Raw genomic sequence first — 20,740 nt, 5'->3', positions numbered from 1 at the left:
ACCTGCTCTAGTAGCAATGAAAAAGTGACTTGAATCCCATTTAAAGCATGTAGTGTGCACTGTTCGTGTGCCACTAAAGGAAAGGGAAGGGTTGTTTGGGAGACTCCAGGCAGAGTCTTTATGAGTCATCGTAAAGCAAACATGTTTGCATCCCTCTCAGCAGTGTTTTTGGCTCTGAAGACGTGGTGAATTAATGTGCCCAGCTCCAGGGCTTGTGACCCCAGCAGACACTGAAGGGCTACAAATATGTCCAGTTTGGAGTGCCATTGTATTTAAAGGGTCTCTGCACATGGCTCTTTTTGTAGCATCCAGGTGGTTCCTTGTACAGGACCATTTCTGGGAATTTGTGGTGCTGTGCATGGTCCATTCACAGAGGTCTTAATCAAATGCTGTTCAGTGTCTTGCCTGAAAAGAGTCCTGCTTGATGGCAGAGGACCATTAATAATATAGTGCCAAATCCTCAGCTCAGGAAAACACCACAGCTTTTTTGACTTTTAATCTGCGGAGGATCTAGCCTGTGGTGAATGGTCACAGAGCAGGGACACTCTGCGCTGGGTCCTGTTTACTGAAATGCTCCAATAGCAACAAAACATGTTCAAATGGAAACAGAGCCAGGGGAACAGCGGTGCCCATGGATACCTGTTAACCGGTGGGAGCTGAAGCACACAGTTACCATCAAAGACACTCCCGTGCTCTGCTTTGCTCTGCAGCACTTCAGTCTCCCTGCTAAAGGGACTCTGCCTTCCAGCTGAAGAGTGACTGATGGTTGAAATAACAGTCCCAGTTTATTCCAGGTATGCCACTGACCTGCATGACCTGTGGGAAGGATAAGGTAAAGGCAATCAAAGCAGCACGCTCCTGTAGCCTCTAAGGGCTATAAAATTGGAAACATGGGAAACATGAAATGAGGATGAGGGTTCACTGTTACCTGCTAATAGGCTAAATCAGGAGTTTAGTGAGACTGAGATTTGACCCAACAAGAGAAAGGAGATGAGTAAGAAATGATCAAAAGATAAAGCTGGTATTTCCTTCATGTTATGCTAGAATCACTCTGTTCAAAAAGTCTCTCGAACCATGGAGAGCTGGGGCGGGCAGGGGTGAAGAGGTGGGTTATGGTGATGGAAGGGTATTGTCATTACATAAATTGGAGCAGTTCAAGTCTGTTTAACTGTTTAGTGCCATATCCCATTTGTCTTTTCTGAGATTACTTTGCAGTGGAATGGAGGAAATTTTGCTGACAGCACAACTGGTTGTTTAGCTGTTTCTTTTCTCTTTACTTTCCAGAAAATTAGGCACTGTGTCCTGCCTATGCTATGTTCAAGGTTTGGCAAAGGGCTTTTGATGGGTTTGCCATCCTTTTGGCCAACACTTAATCCTGTTTCTATTTCGTACTATCCCTCCTGTACTCAAATGCAGTGGTCAGACTAAGTAACAGTAAAGCTACTAGTGATTTATCAAGGAGCAGGAATACCCTTAGTCTGTGGCCAGTTTCTAGCAAAGTGTTGTTCTCAAGATGGATTCAAGTTCTTGTCCTTGCAAGGATTATTGCATGGTGGACTCAGAAATGATACCTAGCAGTTAAGTGCTGTTCAGAAAGCAATATAACATTCACTTTAAAAATCAAGAAGCATGAAATAGATACTATTTCACTGGCACGGGAAGCAGGGAATACTAGGAGAATCATGAAATGGCTGCACATTATTAGTCTCTGTGAATATAATGACATTTGGAGACCTCTGGTATTCATTTGAAATAAACAATGAAATAAGACTCATGCGCTATATGCTTGTCAAATCCAAGCCTAGTGATCAGCTAATATGCTTATCAGCCAGGCAGTGTACATGAAGATACTCTGCTTTCACACTGTCTGCTGATTGGATTTGGGCCCATGAAGAAGGCAGGTGATTAATCTGCAGGGGTTTATTTTTTCTGAACTGTTAATGTCCTCTGTTTCAGAGCAACAGCCCATGGCTCATTAAGCAGGGAAGATTTGAACACAAGTGTGAAGGGCAGCGCACAAAGATTCTCTATAAATCTCTTGTTTGAGCCTTAGGGGGTAGAAAAATTAAGTATTGGAGAAAGTTTGTCCTGCGCTGGAGCAGAACCAGTACTCTCTGAAAAGCAAAGGTACTGTTAGAAAATCTGTGTGTATTTCGGTCAGTTAGGATAAAATCTAAAGCTGCAATGCTCTTGTAAGGTGGTAGTGGACACTTGGTACTAGCCCAGAAATGCACAGCTGCCACCTCAGCTGACCTGCTGTGAGAGCCATGCTCTTCTTAAGTCTGTTGCTCCATTTCTTTGGTGATTACGTCTCACTCTTGCTGTGTTCTTTCCACCTGTACTGTTGTGTACTCTGGCATCTAATGCTGAGAAAGCAAATGTGGCTGCTGAGCCCAACTGCCTCAACAGAAATGCAACAGGGGAAATGAATACTTAGGCTGAAAGAGTTTGCAATATTAGATTAATCTTAAGGTGATCATCTTGAGGTTATTAGCCGCCATTTATAGTCTGTTGTACCTGTTTATAAAATACTGTCATCAACTGAAAAATTTGAAAACGTTGATTTTGGAAGAGTATTTTTCTGACAGTATGGTGATAGGTGAGCATTAATTTATTAACCCTAGTTAGTGTCTTGAGAAATAGGGAAGTATTTCAATGCTGTTTTTACAGACTGAGAAATGTAAGGCTCAGATGTATACATTTAGATCTGCATACTCCAGTGCCTCCTAATTAGCATTTGGCCCTGCTTGCTTTCACTCAAGTCTTTTCCTCACCTGAATTCTGGATCATGGAGCAGCTGTGTCCTACGCAGCTCCTGGTACCTCTCTGATTGCATCCTGTGAGCAAGTCCATGCTGGGAGGGAGGGTAGCAGTGAGGGTGGGTTATTGTGAAAAAGGGGCAAAGAAGATTAGTGAATGACCGTCTTGCTTCAGGCTGTAAGAAGGATGTACCAAGCTCCCATTTTGACCCTGGAAACCAGAAAAGAAGAGTGGCTACACAGAAGGGAGCAGACTGAGGCTCTGTGCTTCCATTCACAAATGTTCAGATCAGACAAGAGAAGACAGTAAGCCAATATTGGGAATACAGACAAAATCATGGGCCCAGTCTAATAATTCATTGGCTCCAGGAACAGAAGACTGTTGTAAACTATTGTAATTATCATGGGCAACAAGGTCATTGGAAACAGGAGTGCCTCGTATAATAAAACAAAACAAGCCTCCCAAAAAGACTTCTCAGTCCTACAGTGCAGTCTTTCCCTGCTCTATGTGCTGCTCTAAATGTAACTGTTATATTATGAGATATTTACCCACAAGCTGGACTTCTGCTGTGCTGTGGAATGCAGTGACAATGGGGAAGGATTGGGAATGCTTGTGAGAAGGGAGAGCAAGCAGATTTCAAGGGTTTCTGGGCTTTGCTTTCTGCTGAACCTCTTCTGGGTGTTTTTTTTTTCTTTATTTTTCTCCCCTTTTATGCTTTAAAGTTCTACTATAAACAATTAGAGGAAATTTAGCCATAATACTGCCTGTGGAGGCTAGGAGAGTAAGAATACATTCTACATCACCACTTTCCTTTGTTTGTCTTTTTTATCTTGTTTATCTTTGATCAACTGCAGATGAAATAACCAGCTAACTGATTTCCCATACAGGGCTGCCACTCATGCTGATGAAACTCTGCTGACATGAGAGTATGCTCTGTAGCAGTCTAGCAGTATCCATTTCTTATTCCAATACACTGACAGGTCACTCAGGGAGACTAAAAACTCTATTCTGACATGGAAAAGAAACTGCAATTTCAATTTTGTTTTGATTTGAAAATTTCCAGCTACCTATCAAGACCAAATCCTTGAACTATTTACTTAGAGTAACTGAAATACCCCTATTTGAAATACTGGATATGCAAGATTTAGCCATTAAAGAGTTGGGGTAAAATTAAAATCCCCTTCAATAATAACTAAAGTCGGAGAAAATCTTTCAAGAAAATTAAACACTTGATCAAAAAGAGAGACGGGTTATTGTCGAGAGCATAAAGATTAAACAGGAGAGTTGTCTCAGAGAATAACCATCAATGATAAGTAGCAGGCAGTTAATATCCCCTCAGGGATCTTCTTTTACTCATGTAGGTTTTTGGACAAATACAGTATTACATTTCTTATAGTTTAAGTGTGAAAGAGCTTCATGTCATCCAGAGTAGCAATAAAACTTCAGTGGAATAAGGACAACTGGAGAGGTAGGGAAGGGGTGGCCCAGAAGATGAAACAACAGGAAATCAGTGACAGTTTTTTCACATAACTCTCCTTTTTAACCCCCAGATTCTGAGACATCTTTTCAGTCTCCCTGACATGCCTATTTTTGTGTGTCCACAGCACTGTTTAGTGCTGAGATTTTATGGTATTGGCCTTCAATATGGAAATGAAGAAAAGACCAAGTAGACTAAGAGTGTGATTCCATGTTGTAATTAAGAGCTGGTTTAAAGCTTGATCATGCAAATGATTGAGTTGGCAGAATTAAAAGGATGGTAGTCTGTAGCCATGGAAAGGCATATAGGGTGGGAAGGGTGGGGGCAGGAGGGTCTGGAGAACCTCTCAAGCCAGCTCTGCAGCTGGAGAAACTGTAACATGAGACGACTCCCTTGATCTCTCATTTTTCTTCCCTTATTCTGTCCTCCTGTGTAATTACAATAATAAATCTTTTTGTTCCTTAACCATCTTGTAGCCATTGCAAACATTTAAGAATTAATGCAATTCTCACACATGATGCACGTGTTCTTCATGTCCCCTTGTGTCCCTCCATTTATTCATTTATCATGTACACACAAAATTCTCATAAAATATTAATCTGAAAGACAAATCTCCCTCTGCATCCTGGGAGCATTTGCATATAGCAATGTTAACGAGAGTATTAATTCTGCATGCACAGTCTGTGGACTGCACATAGGGCCAAATCTCCCTCGGCAACTATGCTGAAATCAGTGACAATTTCAGAAACATTGTTTTCATATTAAAAATTCTGAGTGGAAAGCGACTGTTTCTTAGAACAGAAATGTTGTCTTTAAAACTCAAACAAGAGGATTTGAAGCTTAGTTTTCAGCTTTTTCTTCTAAGAATTCCTCTGTAAAAGGAATTTTATACTGCTCTGGGTTTCTGCTCAATGGTTTCTAACAGATCAGTACAGTCTAGAAACAAAAGGATTTAATTTTTTTAACAGCGCTGTAATCCATGGGGAATCTGAACATTTCTTTTGCCTTCCTTCCTTGGGAACATCAGGAGTAGCTACACTTCTGCCAGTTGGGGCAGAATGTGCTGTTGCAGATGGACCAAAAATAATTCAGTTAGGCTGGAGAGAGGATCATTTTCTCTGGGCTAACAAAGAGTGAAAACTGTCTGAGCAGGCACTTGATGAAACAGAAATGCCAGGAGAATCTTCTGTGGTGGAGAAAATCTCTGTACCTCACTCCTGGCTGCAAGCACAGGGTAGGGTTGTCCTGCCTTCCACAGAGGTGAGAGCCCTAGGGAACCTTGGGGGCCTGTGGAAGCTTTGGGGAGTGGCTTTGGGGCAGGAACACACCTCTCACCTCTCATCTTTACTGAGGAAGGAGAGAGGGAAGAGTCGGAGGGAGGGAACAATCTTGTCTAAGCCTGATGATCTGCCTTGGATCTTTCACCTTCCAAGGCAGGCTTAAGACAAAAAGTAGTACCAACAACGATAGATGGATTTGTTCTTTGTCTGCACCCAAATCCCATCAGACACAGAAATAGAAGGACGTGTTATATACGGCCCTTGCCCAGGTTCAGTGCATCCCCTAGCAAGTAATTTTATTCTCAGTGGTGGATTGGTAAAGGGTTGTGTTTCCCTCAGAAACTCTTGTCACTGGAGGTTTCCAAAAGATTTTTACAAGGAAAGGCCCTGCAGCTGAAGTTGGACCTTTCCTTCTCCAGGGACAGTCTCTGGTGAGAGGCAGTTGCCAAAGAGGATCAGATCCCTGCTGCCAGGAGCTGCATGCCTCGGGGAAAGCTGGAGCTCTCAGTGGGTCCCTGGTTGCTTTTTCTGGATCTTGCAATTCTCTGTCTGCACTTGCAGAAAATCAGAACACTCACTCCATGTTTCAGGAACAATGTATTTTCAGTTTGACTTTATTTCTATTCTGATATTCAAATTTTGATGTCTGTAGTTTGTGAAAACAGTCAGTGCTTTACTGTCTACAGGAAAAATGCTGTTGATCCCTCAGCTCCGAACTGTAAAGCCTTCCTTTGGGTACACAGCTTCTAAAAACATTATAAATGAAGCATGTGAGACAACCTCCACAGCTGGAGTTAAGCACTTCCATGTGCTTGCTGAATCGGGGACCAAGTTGTTAGAAAGATCTTTTGGGACTCACTGGAGATCCATAAGAAATTGTCTTGACTTAACCAAACCATCGTATTTCTCTTAATCACTACTACTACTACTACATCATCTTTTTTCTTTCACTTCCTTCTTATTCATACTTAAATGAGAAACATCTGTTTCCATTTTTCACATTGTTCTGTTATGTGAGTAACGATATCAAGCATCTTTTTTTTTCCTGCACTGTGAAAGAATAAATTAGTGTTAAGTTTTGTGAAGTGCTTTAAAACACTAAACCAACACATCTGTTTCAGCTGCAGGTCATTAAGATGAAAAATCCTAGTCTGTGTGCAGTGCAAAACGGCCAAAAAAATTAACAGTCCAAACACATTTCTTTACCTGTCTTTTACTATAACAACTGAAGATGGTGAAAAGACATTAAATCTTCTTCAGGGATGGAGCAGTTAAAAGTGCTCAGTGCAGTAATCCACACCAATACCTTGTAGTAATGGATCCTCATCTGATCTGGAGATGCCTGGAGATTGCTCCAGTGTTGTAGTATTCAAGCGTGGAGTCTCCTTGATCTCCACATCTTCCAGCTGGGCACAGCATTGTGCAGGGTTGCCTAATTCCCTATAGATGTCTGTGTTACTGAACTTCAGGTAAAAATCCCTCCACCTGCCCCCAGTCATTTAAGATTTGGATGTGGTTTCCAGGGCAGAGTAAAGCTTACCTGGCAAATCTACTTTACAGGTGGGCTGAGATGCTCTTTACATGCTGAAGCCCAAATGTATGTTCCTTTGTTGATAATTATCTCCTTTGTGAAGCCCTTTGAGGTATAGAGATGAAAAGCCAACAGCTTTTCACCTGAGAGCTTGACTATTAATAAATAAAATAAATAAAATAATTAATATTAACAACAATGAGTGCATTCCCTGAATTCTGTAGGAAATGGCAAACCTTCCAGGCAGGTCCTGGCAGGCAGGTAGTAACTTCCTCCTACAAGAGGCTGGGTCCATCCTTTGTCTGTAATTAAAAGGTCCTTAGTATAAAGGAGGTGTTCAGTATCCGGCAGGAACAGGCTCAAAAACTGGATGGGGCTTTTCTAGCATCTTAAGAGAAAATACTTGTTTGTTCTTCCAATTTGCCAAAGCAGTAGCCAGTGTAGTGTTGAGCAATTCTGTTCTGCTGTGCTCCCACCCTCCCTGAAGCAAATGAATGGGATGGTTTGGGGTGGTTAGCAGCCCTGTGCACTTTTTTAAAGAAGCTTGGTGCCTCCCATTTCATTTAGCCCTCATTTTGTGAGGCAGGAGACTGCATATATATTGCTGCACTGAATCTCTTCACCTGCAGCTCTCCCCACCCCCAGCTTATGAGCATGATTTCCTTTTATGCACTGCTCTGTCACAGCTTGGCAAGTTTCCCAAGACAATCCATACCAGAAAGGAGAATATGGCTGCTGAGCCGCGTAGACAGGAGAAATGCCTTATGTAACAGATTCATTTAAATACTATGAAATGTTGAGACAGGCGAGACATAACTGAAAGCAAAATGTAGCCCTTAATCTCTAGCATCAGTTCTGCTTGCCCTCGCCATCATCAGCATCTAATAGTCACTGCCTGTCTCCATTCACGTCTCCATCTTTTTCAAGAAACTGCCTGCGGCAGAATGTACAAACAGCTTGGCAAGCGGTTTTAGGAGCAGGGTTTTTATTTTTTTTCCTTCTAATTCCTCATGAGCCTCATGAGCATTTTCCCACTAATATGCCTGTGGCATCATTAGGTGTTTAATGAGAGTGATGTTGCCTGAGTATTATTGTTTTTATAGCTCATTTTATTTTGACAAGTCTTCAGTTCTGTGGCAGTTTATAGTGTGCAGACTTCTCCTTCCTATATCTGACCTACAGGATTTGCAGAAATATTATCACAGAGGCATTGTCATAAAACCTGAAATAATAAATTGTCAACATTCAATATGTTTGAGTGCAATATGTGTTCAACACCACAGTAGTTTAATGACATCAATTAATTATTTTCATGTATTTCTTTTGTGATACTGAAGCACCAGGAATAGTCCAATAATGGCCATGTCTCAGACAGCAGTTCACTGCAATTCTGCACAAACAATCCTGTTTGGCTTCTTTTAGCAGTTCCCCAAAAGACTAGCTTGGACTCCAGTAGATAGAGGATCACAGTCTTGTTCCTCACATCCATAGTCTGGATCGTTATATGTTGAGCTCAGAGAAAAACTGCCAGCAGTGTACCTGCAGAAAATAAGGCTGCTGAAATTATAAGTCTTGAATAGACACATACAATGTCATTTTACCCCCTGCATTTTGTCGTCATGTTGACTGTGCTGCACCCATTTCTTTACTGATTAAATTAAAGGGATACAGGTTTTGTGTACAGACAAGACCATAATTTTTACTTAGGAAAATGCCATCTTCATATACCGTATCATATGGATGATCAATGCTGAGCAGTGCATTTATTGAACAGCTGTGTCTTATGCAAGAAAAATTGTGATATTTTTAACACACTAACTAATGCCCATAAGGTTCTCACTTTTATATTATCTTTCAAGTAATGTTACCTGGTTTAGGCTGCCGGTGCAAGTTGTCTTATTGCCACAGTGGCAGAGCCTTTAAAACAACTAGCTGCTGTCAGGTATTTAACTTGCTTGCCTTTACTAAGGTGAGAAGGGTTACTGGGGAGGAGGACAGTGAAGGTACTCTTGATGGTTCCTTCTGCAATGTGTGTCCTGCATGACAGTAAAGGGGAAGAAGCTGCACCTCTCTGCAGTCCCTTTTCTCCTCCCACTGCCGCAGCATGACTGCACAAACATTTTGCTTTTGGGATTCCCCATTGCTACTTACATGCAGGAGGCCCCAGAGGTCTATGCCTGTGTTCCCAGCACAGACACAGGCAGTGGAGCTGCACAGCTCCAGGAGTAGATGATGTTAACAAAACGGTCATTGTATACATAGCTACTGTTTCAAATGTTCATATCCTGGCTTCCAACGACTCTATTTTTATGTCTTTGTTTATATTTAATAGCTGTTAGAGTGCTTAAATGGCTTTATTTTGGAAACCTTGACATTTCTTCTGCCAATACTGAAGCTGTAAAGATCAGAAACAAAGATGTGCCTTTTTACTCTGTTTCTTCTGATAGGTTTTGTCATTTGGCAACTGTTGTTCTATCAGACTTTGCAGAATTTGGACAGGATTCTGATCTCCTACAAAGTGACACACACACTTATTAGAATGCAGGAGCAGGTTTGGGGCCTTTTTTCTGATTACACCATGCTGAGTGCCATGCATGAGCAATTAGAGTCTGTCTGTTATTATGTGACCAAACAGCTGCAGGAACTTCTAGTGTGTGCTTTTACATAGTAGTAAAATAAAAATCAAAACAATATTCCATGAAGCAGAATGTAAAGCACAGGGTCTCATTCTGCAAGTCTCCTAGGCTTTGGAAGAGAATGATGAAATCTGGACCATGCCAGTCTTCTTACACTTACAGTTCCACTGAGGTAAAATATAAAATAAGGAGAAATTTTGGATTCTTCTACATGCTTTTTCATGATAGTTCCTTTTTCCATAGTCTCTTTTCAAATCCAGCCCAGTGTAAAAAAAAAAAAAAAAAAGAAAGTAATTTCTGAATTAAATCAAACACAAGACTTGAGTTTGTGAGGTTTTTTTGAGATCCCATGGTTAGGAGGCATTGCAAATTGACATTGATACATACTACCTTTTATATTAGATTATTTTCCTTTTAGGTGTACAAGTAATCACTCACATGGCATTTCTAGTGGGGAACTCCCCAAGCCATTTAACTTTCCTGCTCCTACTGGGAAATGGGATTTATTCAGTCAGCCTCCCCTCTCTGCAAGTAAAATATCCTCATCCTGCTCAGAACAAAGAACTGCCAAGTGTGGGGAAGCCAACTAGCTTTGTCCCTTCTGTCTAGTAGAAGTGCTCCTGTGCTACAATTCATCATGTGCCCTCTGGGCTCCCTGGGAATGCTCCAGCTAGTATGCTACGGGAAAATTGCTCAGAAACCTTCTCAGTTTCCTGCACACACACACATAACCTGGATCATCTCCACTCCTCAGTGCCTTTCCCTGGAGCACCCCTGTACCTGTCCTACTGAGCCATATGGCTTGGCCTTTACACTACAGCTCTGCACCTGTATGTGTCACATCCACCCACACCTGTTCAGCACCACCTGGCCATGTGATCTCTGGTTTACAGTGACATTATCTTCATCAACTCCCCAGTCCAGCCCCTTCCACCTGGCCCTGGGCCGCCATCTGCAAACAGTTTGGCTTTCTCACAGTATTCCTCTGTTTGGGAGGCCAGAGCTACAAGCCAAGCCTTTCTTGCATCTCTTAACCCAGAGGAGGATCAGCCACCTTCCTTCCCAGGAGGAAGAGTGAAACCGCTCTCTAAATTGTTTGCAAAGCATAAGGAGAGCACTACAGATTCTGTTTCTGAAGTGAAGGCCTGAGTGGGTCATCTCAGAATGGACAGAGACCTCAGAGGTGCTGGCTATCCCGGGGAAGGAATCAACACGCTGCAGCAGCAAGATCAGAAAGGTGGTGACTGATGAGGCTTTTTACATAAAGGTGTGGGGGGTGTAGGCTGTGGGTTGTATGTGGTACATGTATACTCATGATGTCACATGAGTACTAGAAAGGCTCACATAGTATTCTGCTGCTGATGTGGGACAGATGTGCCTAAGAGACCCAGAGATCTAATACAGCATGTAGGAACAGCCCCCGTGCACCTACTGTGATTCCCAGCCCCCACTTTGATTCCCCACATCTCTGCATTCAGGAGCTCCCCCACTTGCTGTTGCCCCAGGCTGTACTTTACAGTCACCCTTTTCAGCAGGAGTATAAAAGGGCCAAAGTTAACATATGCCTGGGGTTAGAAATGGTGGCTCTGTGTCCTGAATGTTCACCATAATTTCCAGCCCTGGCCTCTTGTTAACATCAGGTATTATCAGCTTCCTGAACTACTGTGAAGCACTATGATCTCCTGTTGCTGGATCCTAGGCAGCAAAAGCAGTATGTTGTCTCAAATGACATTTTTAGCCTCTCTGCTCTCAGCAGGCTGCAGAGCTGTTTGATCAACACAAGCTTTGACAGTCAGGCATCATTAATTTTCCACAACCTACTACTTGAAACTCCTGAAAGGATGGGCTGTCACTGTTCCTTGTAGCCCTTGCTGGCCTGAACTGCCCTCTGCACTGTCCTGCTGCAGCACAGGAGGGCTGCATGCCTCAAGCCACTGGTCTCCTTCCTCAGGCCTGGGATTTAAATTCTGTCAGCTCTGCCAGGGAAAAAAAGGAATTCTCAATATGTAATTATTTCTTTTTAAAGGATGAGATAAACTGTAACGCATTAATGATGGAAGAGATCATACACAATTCAGGCTTAGTGAGTACCCATTGTCTTAAATTAATCCTAATAAGCACTGTTTTCCCCAGCATGTGCCATTTTAACACTGTGAAAAGCTGTACTTCCTAATGTACTATCACAAATGTGATGACACCCTCCTCTTTTGGAAACCATAATTGATAAAATGTGACAAAACCATGGTTATTGCTTATTCGTAAATAGGATACTTTAAAAAGTACTCTCACATTGATTGGGTTAAATGACTTGCTGATTAAGACATCTACATGAAATATTAAACCACCATTATCTGGCTCCTGTTAAGATTCAAAATCAGGATTCTCTTTTGTGCAGAGTAAGTAAAAACTATATTCTGCTGTTTTAGAGCAGAATATAAATGTGGTAAGTAAAAGCCAGAGGTATATTTGAATAACAATTCACACATAACTTCTTAAAAAGAAATTCTAATATGCTTGGGATGGAATTAGAGAGACACATTTGATACTGATAGATTTGAGTGCTTCCTGGGAGTGTTCAGACATAGCTTCCTCTGCTGAAATTCCCAAAATTAAACTACTCTGCTGACTATTTCTGCTTTACAGATACCCCATTTTTACTCTATGAATTGCCTGCATGGTCTAACTAAAAATATACTTCCAAAGCCTTATCCTAAGTTCATTTTCACACACTTTGTTGGAATCCAGAGCCAAGGGTTGTTAAACTGGGACAAATTTTAAAAGTGAACATAACTGTTCTTCTAAGTTTCTTCACTCTTTCTTTTGTCTGAGAAACCTCTCCTCAGCATGCATTTCAGGATACTGAAATAACTATTTTACAGTTATTTTAAATACATAGATTTTTGTTAGTAGGAAAATAAGTGCTAGAATTTTCTTTCTTTGAGCCTGGCTGAAAGCTCATTAAAGTCTTTGCAGTTATTTCACTGAGCTTATAATGAGATGCTTCATGTTCCTATGAGCTTCACACTAAAAACAGTAGTAGTATAAGACAAGATCTGCCTGTAAATCCCAAACCTAAGACAGTATTTCCTGAATGATATAATGGCAAATGAACTGCTATTCCAAATAATTCATCTGAGAGTTTAGGTGGGATGTGATCTGGAAATACTGGAGAAGCAAAAGTTTTAATATAGCTTTGGTCATTGCACTGAAGATACTTTTTGGCAGATGAATGGTGATGGATGTGGTCAAGCTGAGGAGCTAAGAGATGCTTCTCTTCCTTTGGCATAGAAACAGATTGGCAGAGAGGTTGGAAAGAAAAAAGTTACTGGGTAACAAAACTCTCATTATAATAACCCCAGGTCGTAACTTGCTCTTTTAGTTTTTGTTAACATACCATACCATACACTGATTCTGTACAACCACAGACTTTGATAAATAATTTTTCACAATTGCATATTAACTCTAAGACTGTGTAAAACTATCACAGTTTTATATAGTTTTTTTCCCCCTCCTTTTCAGGATTCAGTTACAAAGATGTCTATTTTCATGCCCTGAAGATATATACTTATCCATACACTACAGTATAGTCTAAAAAAGCTTTTGTAGTTTTTTTATTTTAGGCTTTATCTCTGATGTTAGAAAACTCAGGTATATTCATAATTAATTGTCTTGATCAAAAGCAAACTCTTTACAATTAAGAAACAAACAGAAGGTATGGCATATCAAACAGACTTTCTGCTGCTGTGATCTTACCTAAACACAAAATAAGCTCCTCAGTATTTCCACATTAATAGTAATAAAATGCTTTTTTGCTTTTTCTACTTCTTCTTTAAATACGATTATTATGTCTTCCTGTACACAAACCTCTGGTGCTTTACAAACAAACCACAGTAAAGATTTTTGTAATTGTTTGTATCAAGCAGAAGGACAAGAGGTTGTATGTCCATGTGACAATGAAAGAAATCAGAATCGCTGATGTGGCAATTGCCTACCAGGCAGAACAGTAGGAAACCGGGGGGAAAAGAAGGTGGTTTGAAATCCTACCTGGTGTGTAGTTACACTGGTACACTGGCAATGATTTTGACGACTGAGAGGTGTTGTTCATTTTTCAAGAGCTGCTAAAACATATGGAACTTGCTTCTAAAGTCAAAGTTGTCTTCACCTGGACACCGTTGTCCTGACTTCCATCTGCCCAGATGACTTTGAAGTACAGAAGTGGGGGGGATTGGCTAGCAAAGCCTTTTCCTTTTTGTAAGGGTGTTGAAATGATGTTTGTCTGAGGGAGGTGACTTTCCCAATGTTGTACCAACTCTGTCCCTCAATGGACATGTGAAGCCACAACTTTGGAGATGTAGTGTGCCTGAAAGAATTATTGTCACTAATTCTTCACATTAACATTGCTCCAGTCTCTAATATGTGCTGTAGACATGGGTGTGACCCTGATGCTAGTCACAGAGGTGGATGTAGGAAGAAGGGGGATGACACAACCTGAAGAAGAGCAGAACACGGCACTCTACAGATCTAGTGCAGTTTCCTTCTCAAGGCTAACACTTTGCCAGCACAGGACAGTCATGGCGAAGGTCAGGCATGTGGCTGCTAGTGGTGGGAGCTGGAGTCATTTATGCTGTGCCCTCTACAGCGACACGTTAAGGCTACCAGTGTGACACCTGAAACAAGGATCTTGAAATTACTATTTCTGTCTTCTTCCTGTGTATCATCTTGGTACTATAATGTGAACTGAATCATCAGACTGGGTTAAGCAGAGCTATGATAATTTACACCTATTAGATCTAGGTCCTTTTTCATCGTCTGTTGAAGGCCAACTTATTGCCACTACTTTCTTGCTCTCGCACTAAATTACAATTCATCAACAGACTCAGGAAGAAATTTGTTATGGTTTTGTTGCTCATAGCATATTTTCATATATTAATGCTTCCTGTGTGTGATGCAAATGGCAACCCTCCAAGGCAATACATTGTTTTTAAGAAGGTCAGTGCTATAATATATGGTGGTATTTCCTACAATAATCTGCTTTCTTGTGATCTCTGAATTCTGTGAGACTTGAGCTTAGTAACTCAGACATGAGAAGAGAGTTGTCAGATCCTCCTGAAGAGAACAAAGATGTAGGCTTGGCTACTGTCTTTTTAATGTGGGATGAACTAGAATAAAGCAAGATGAAATAAAATAAGCATAAAGACCAAGGTTAATTAATTATTATTGATAATGAATCCATGATTTGTAATTGAGAACGTTTACTATGGTGATACCTGTGGAACAGCTAAGAATGGAGCCTGGTGTGCCAGGCAGGCAGTGCTGCCCCAGCAGCTGCCCCTCTCTGATCGGTGGCAGATGACAGTAACACTCCATAGTGGTGAGAATGAGAACAGGAGACAACTGTGGGAGGCTGGATCCGGAGCTGCTGTCCTCTGACAAAAGCTGGTCTGTAATTGCCAGCACAGGCCTGGCCAAGGGGAGCAGCTCTGAGCAACAGACACGGGATTTTCATGCCACTGCCTATGGACAGAAGCTGAGCAGTGGGAAACAGTGGCAGTTGTTTTTATTATTTAATCGGGAAATCTTTTTCTAGCTGAGAGAATTCAAACACATGTAAGGGTATGACAGTTCTAAAGGCAATTCACAGTGGCAAGCAGTAATATTTCATTAGGTACCCTTTCTAAATACCCTTCTGTTGCAAAATATTTCATTTCAGGACTAACCTTATCTTGGGATCACTGTTAAGAGAGCCATAGATTTAATGGCTATTGGTTTTAATTTTACCTATACATTCTTATTCCCCTCTTATTGTTTTACTGACAATTCTACAACTTTAATTCATGTTGACAAAGATGACTAGAATATCTTGATTTATAGCAGAGACTAAATTTATAAATAAAATACATTTTTTGTTCTGTCTAAAAAATAGACAAGACTATACAATCCTCTTTAATTAACGTTGACAACTGTATTTCAAAAGAACCTGTGAAACAAGCAAGCCAACAAAACATGAATCAACAGCTCAAACAGCAAAAAAAATTGGGAAAATTATTTTCCCTCTTCCAGTTTTTACCATGTTGAAATAAATCAAACTGGTCCAATTAATTCTGTTATTAATTCTTCTAAAATGTCAATGGAAATAATGTTGATTACTGTTTGTTGAAACAACCAGTACATTGAGTTCCTAAATTTGTTGCTATTAGTGAAATCAGTACTATGTCATTGTAAGAAAGGCCAAGAAACCAGAAACATCACTGTAGGGTGAAAAGAAAAACTCTGTGGCAAGTTGAGCAATAACACACAGATATCTTTCACATTATGTTTCTGGGTGCTTGTTGTTGTTGTGATGCTCTAAAGGCAAAGACAAGACAAACTTTATAGGTAAAGATAGGGGATTATAGGTAAAGATAAGGGATTATTTTTATTTATACAACCATCTTAGCTTAAAAATCCCCCCAACATTATATCTTAGGTACTCAAAAGCTTCTCTGTTTTTTCAATTTATAGTAGCAAATTTAATAAAAGATGCTACTTTTTCCTATAAAGCCCATTTTTGTCTGAAATTCAGATATCAAGAATCATTGCAATTTTGAAAATCTTATGGAAGACAAAATTGTCTACCAAGTGCTATGATATAAAGATGAGATCAAAGTAATAAATGGAGAATGAAAATGGATGGACTAAATGCAATGTATCCATTACATGAGTGCATTTCTATTTTGTAAACCATACAGGTATAAATTGTTCTACAAGTGAAAACTGTAGTTTAGTATTTTATCTGTTGTTGTTTTGGTTGCTGTAGACAGGATAAGCAGAATATGTTATTATTGAAAGAAATGAGTCAACTGAAAATGAAATTTTCAAATATAGCATACAGTGGCTATATTTCCATTGTGAAGCTTTTTGCATAGAGTTAATGAAGTGCTTGGGGTTCTAGGGAATAAAAGGTGCTATATAAATGTAAGGAATTATCACTAAAAAGTTTTTGCCTCCAGGCATTCTGGATTTTCCTGTGCGTTACAAGGCTGCATTTGCAGTCTTCTTTCATTCCAAATGCTTCAGCTTAGACCTGCTCCAACCCTCCCTCTGCAACTTCAGCTACAAAAATGTTTATATGAAGAAACAGTTTCTAAATTGGTTTCAGTTAATCATATTTTGCTGCTAACTTGAAAAATCCTGCCTTGGTTTAAACTTTTTCTAGCCTTGTTGAAGACCAGAAGGAACTAGGTAGCAACCTTCTCTCAAGAGGTTTTCAAATGCTGTTTTAAAACCATTATTAGGCCTTGTCTGCATTGGTGGAGAAATAATACAGTACACAGCCAGAATTCCTGCAAACAAAAAACCACCTGTGCAGTATCTGGCTTGATTTTCAAGAATCCTATTGTATGGTTCTTTACTGGCCACACTGATCTTAGAGTATCTCACTGGAGGCTGGTCCTAAAATTTCTACTTCATGCACATATGCAATCCCAATTTCTGTCATTTTGTGTATATTTCTCAAGTCTTCTTAATCCAACATGCAACCTTTAAGATCATCTACTACTTTTCATATATTATGAGTGGCAATAGAAGCAGAATTAGAAATCGAAACAGGACTTCTGACACCACTGGACATAATCTTTTCCCACCCTGCCATTTTGATGAAATACTGCAGTTAGGTTCTCCATTCATGCCAAATGTGGATTTTTCTTTTGATCCACAGATTGTGTGAATTATAAGTATTTTTTAGAGTCCACTACTGCTAATGGAATCGGGCCTTTTAGTTCAAGTGCTAAGTTGAGAGATTAAAAAGATTGCTAGATACCTTTAAACTCTTAATAAATTGTGGGATTTGGCAGCATTAGAACTAAAGTTAAGATTTCCTTATGCTAAGCATTTTACCTGTTCACAAATAGATGTGAAGTATAATAAAACACTCCATCTTCTAGAGGTTAATGCTTTTATGGAATTTGGTGTTTTCCTTTAACTATAAATGACAGAATTGCAGTGAGAATTGCTGTTTCTGAAAAGTTACATGCTAGGGGACAAAATATACTTAAGTAAGTGTGATGACCTTCAAATGATCACATACAATAAAATATATGATATTTAGCAAGAAGCATTGGGGTAGTATTAATATTTGCTTTTTCATGTTTTCATTCTTTGTACTTTTGTTAGCATGGAGCACATATGACTGAGAATCTTACAAGAACTCCATGGATTGCACAAGATGATCATGTTTCTTGTGTTTAAAAGCAGTGGAAAAACTGTCCATACATGCTCCAAAATATCAGAACTCGATTTTATAAATGTATATTTTCAGAAAACAAGCTTAACTCTCAGAAGAATAATATTAGCACTCATTAGGGGACTGAGTGCTTTAGGGTACTGTTAATGAAATTCATAGCCTTTTGCCTGTGGGCTATCAGTTTGAATTCAGTGGAGATTAAAAACTGGCCTATTTAATGGTCTTTTAGTCATCTCTAATGACTTGAGTTTGGTAGGTCTCAGTCCCACAACATAAACCATTCACACTGCTTTCTCCTAACTGGCAAGCTCCAGAGAACCCCCCAAATTTAATGGATTCTGGGGAAAATTAGTCTCTGGTACCATGAAAAAAAAGCAAAGAAAAGCAAAAGCCTCAATACACACTGGTTATGTGAGCACTAACAAACACATTATTTTTAAATGTGGAATTTATCATAATATATAAAGTTTATAAATTAGCAAATTAGCTGAGCATGTGACATATGTTGGCACACAGCTATACTCAAGGTAACATGACAAAGACTCCCAAAGGGGATATCTACACCTGTGCATAAGATCACAACAACACATTAGATGTTGAAATGTCTCTGGGATTCACTTTTATCAGAAAAAAAATTAGGATCAGAACAGATATCTGGATAGTAACTACAGTTACAGGAAATCATGCTGAAAACAATTATTACCTAGTCTGTCTCCATTACTTCACAGCAAAATCAAATGCTTCTAAATTTTTCTTATGTAAATTTTTCTTATCTTTTAAAAAAGATACTAATAACGTTTCCAGAACCCTATAGAGAATATATGCCAGTTTTAGTTATCCATGACCATCTAACCGAAATTTCTTTCAGTACAGTTTGAAACCATTAAGTTTTGCCCTGTCTTCAATGGACTCAGTGGAAAATGTATTTTTCTCCCCATAGTCTTTTATTCACTAGACACATTCCTATTTTCAATTAGGGTTACATCTTTTAAAAATGTTGATTTTTCCTCCCTTCCTTGTACTGTGTTCTATTGGACTTTTTGAAAGAAATTTTTCTTGAAATGCAGAGACCAAATCTGAACATAGAGATGAGCCTTTACCAGTATTAAATATGAGAAATTCTTCATATGTCCTAGATATGACAGTTCTGTTTACACATCTCTCTGTTCTGCAGCTTTTTTCACAACAGTGTGACATTGTTGATGCATGTTCAGTTTGTGATTTACTCTGATCCCCAACCCCTTTTCTGTAAATCCGGTGTCTATTCATGTGTTCCCAGTCTTGCAATTGTGCTGTTGTTATTTTCCTGCTTAAATGTTGAAGTTTGCACTTGTATTTATTCAATTGCATCCTATTTCTACAACCACTTTTTAAAGAGTATTTTGAATTCTTTTCTTGCGCTGCAACGTGCTTCCAGCTCTGCCATTTCGCATTGCTGGCAAATCCAGTCCATGTAAACTGTACTCTGCCACTCATATCATTAGACTTGGTACCAAACTCAGGACATGCAGGGAATTTGCTGTTCCCACTATTTGTCACAGGGAAGCATTGCTGATGTAATTTTGTACCACTGCAGTCATTTCAGTATGTTATGTCTTCTGGTTGCTCAGTTAAGAGTTCTCTCAGATAGTGTCAAAAACCTTACTCAAGTCAAGCCATAACAGATCGAGGGCTACTCATATCCAGGGCCTGTTACACTGTCACAGCATGGGATGAGCTTGGCTTGATGTGATTTTCTTGACAAATTCATGTTGGCTGTAGCTTATCACTTCATTAGCTACCATGTACTTAAAGATGTGTGATTATCTGCTTCAGTACTTTTCTGGGAATGGAGGCTAGAATGATTGACAGTTCTTGACCTATTCCCCCCTTTGGAATTTTATGTGCCATGTTCTCCCTCTTCCTCTCTCCTGAAATCTAGTGTCCTCCCGAGCTCTCTGACCACTGCTCACATCTCTGACATTGCCTTTATCTCTCTGACGTGAAATCCTCCGGGCCTGGCAAATCTGAAGGGAAAAAATCTAATTCATCCAAGCAGTCTCTGCGCATTTACCATTCTCCCCCTTTACCGGGGTTTCCCTCAGAGCGTTCATCTGAGGAGAGAATGGCACCGGATGTTTCCGCTTTCCTGGTGTCACCTCGTGGCCTCCCGCCCCCTGCATGGGCCGGCGGGGCCCGGGCCGTGTCCCCCGCGCTCGGCTCTCCGCACCCCCGGCACCGCCCTCAGCAGCCTCCGCCTGCCTTCCCGCCGGCACGGGAACACCGCGACGCGGATCCCGCCGCCGCTGACCTGGTTTTCCAGGTCTGCGGGCACGGAGGTGAGGAGAGGCCGCGGGGGCTGTTAGGGCCCGTCCTCCCGGGCGGTGTCTCCTCCGCGCCACCGGAGCGCGCTCGGGACGGGAGTGGCGCGCGCCCCGTGGGAACGCGCGCGGCGGGAAGCGCGCGCCCTCTGAGGGGAGGGGACGGGAAGGGAGGGGAGAGGGTGGGAAGGGGCGCACGCTCCCTGTGGGGGAAGGGAGGGGGCCGTGCGCGTGCGCGCTCCGCCCACTTCGGGGCGCGTGCACGCGCGCGCGTGTGTCCGTAGGCGCGCGTGGAGTGGCGGGGCGGTCGGGAGGCTTGCGCGATGACGTCACGACGGCGCGCGCAGGACGTAACCCCGGCGTGACGCATAGCCCGGCGAGCCCGTGAGTTTCCCGTTACGATTTATTTTCTTGTGTCGCGGCCCCGCCGCCCCCGCCCGGCCGCGGGGGGGCCTTGGTGGGGGGGGGCGCGGCGTGGCGGGGGGCGCGGGCCGGGCCGGGTCGAGCGGGGCCGCGTCGGGCCGGGCAGGCCGGG

The 20,740-nt window shown here is 41.2% G+C and overlaps 1 protein-coding gene across 5 annotated transcripts in view; it reads left to right on the top strand.

Annotated features, from left to right (window-relative positions):
• The first annotated feature begins 747 nt into the window (after window positions 1-747).
• The window catches only part of ZNF644 (zinc finger protein 644), a 70,435-nt gene continuing 50,442 nt past the window's right edge, over window positions 748-20,740 (top strand). For 3 of the 5 annotated variants that reach the window (XM_027694488.1, XM_027694482.1, XM_027694487.1), the window contains exon 1: window positions 20,534-20,589. Coding sequence is in view for 1 of the 5 variants with exons in the window: in XM_027694491.1 (XP_027550292.1) it covers window positions 763-794 (32 nt within the window). In the remaining 4 variants the exon portion in view is untranslated. Of the gene's footprint in view, window positions 795-20,186; window positions 20,224-20,533; window positions 20,590-20,740 lie in introns of those variants that run through there. The other 2 variants (XM_027694491.1, XM_027694485.1) reach the window with 2 other exon arrangements.

This window comes from Neopelma chrysocephalum, unplaced genomic scaffold (assembly GCF_003984885.1).
Source record: "Neopelma chrysocephalum unplaced genomic scaffold, ASM398488v2 Primary Assembly neopelma1_97, whole genome shotgun sequence".
Taxonomy (NCBI): domain Eukaryota; kingdom Metazoa; phylum Chordata; class Aves; order Passeriformes; family Pipridae; genus Neopelma; species Neopelma chrysocephalum.
This window is presented reverse-complemented; position numbering and strand designations above follow the sequence as displayed.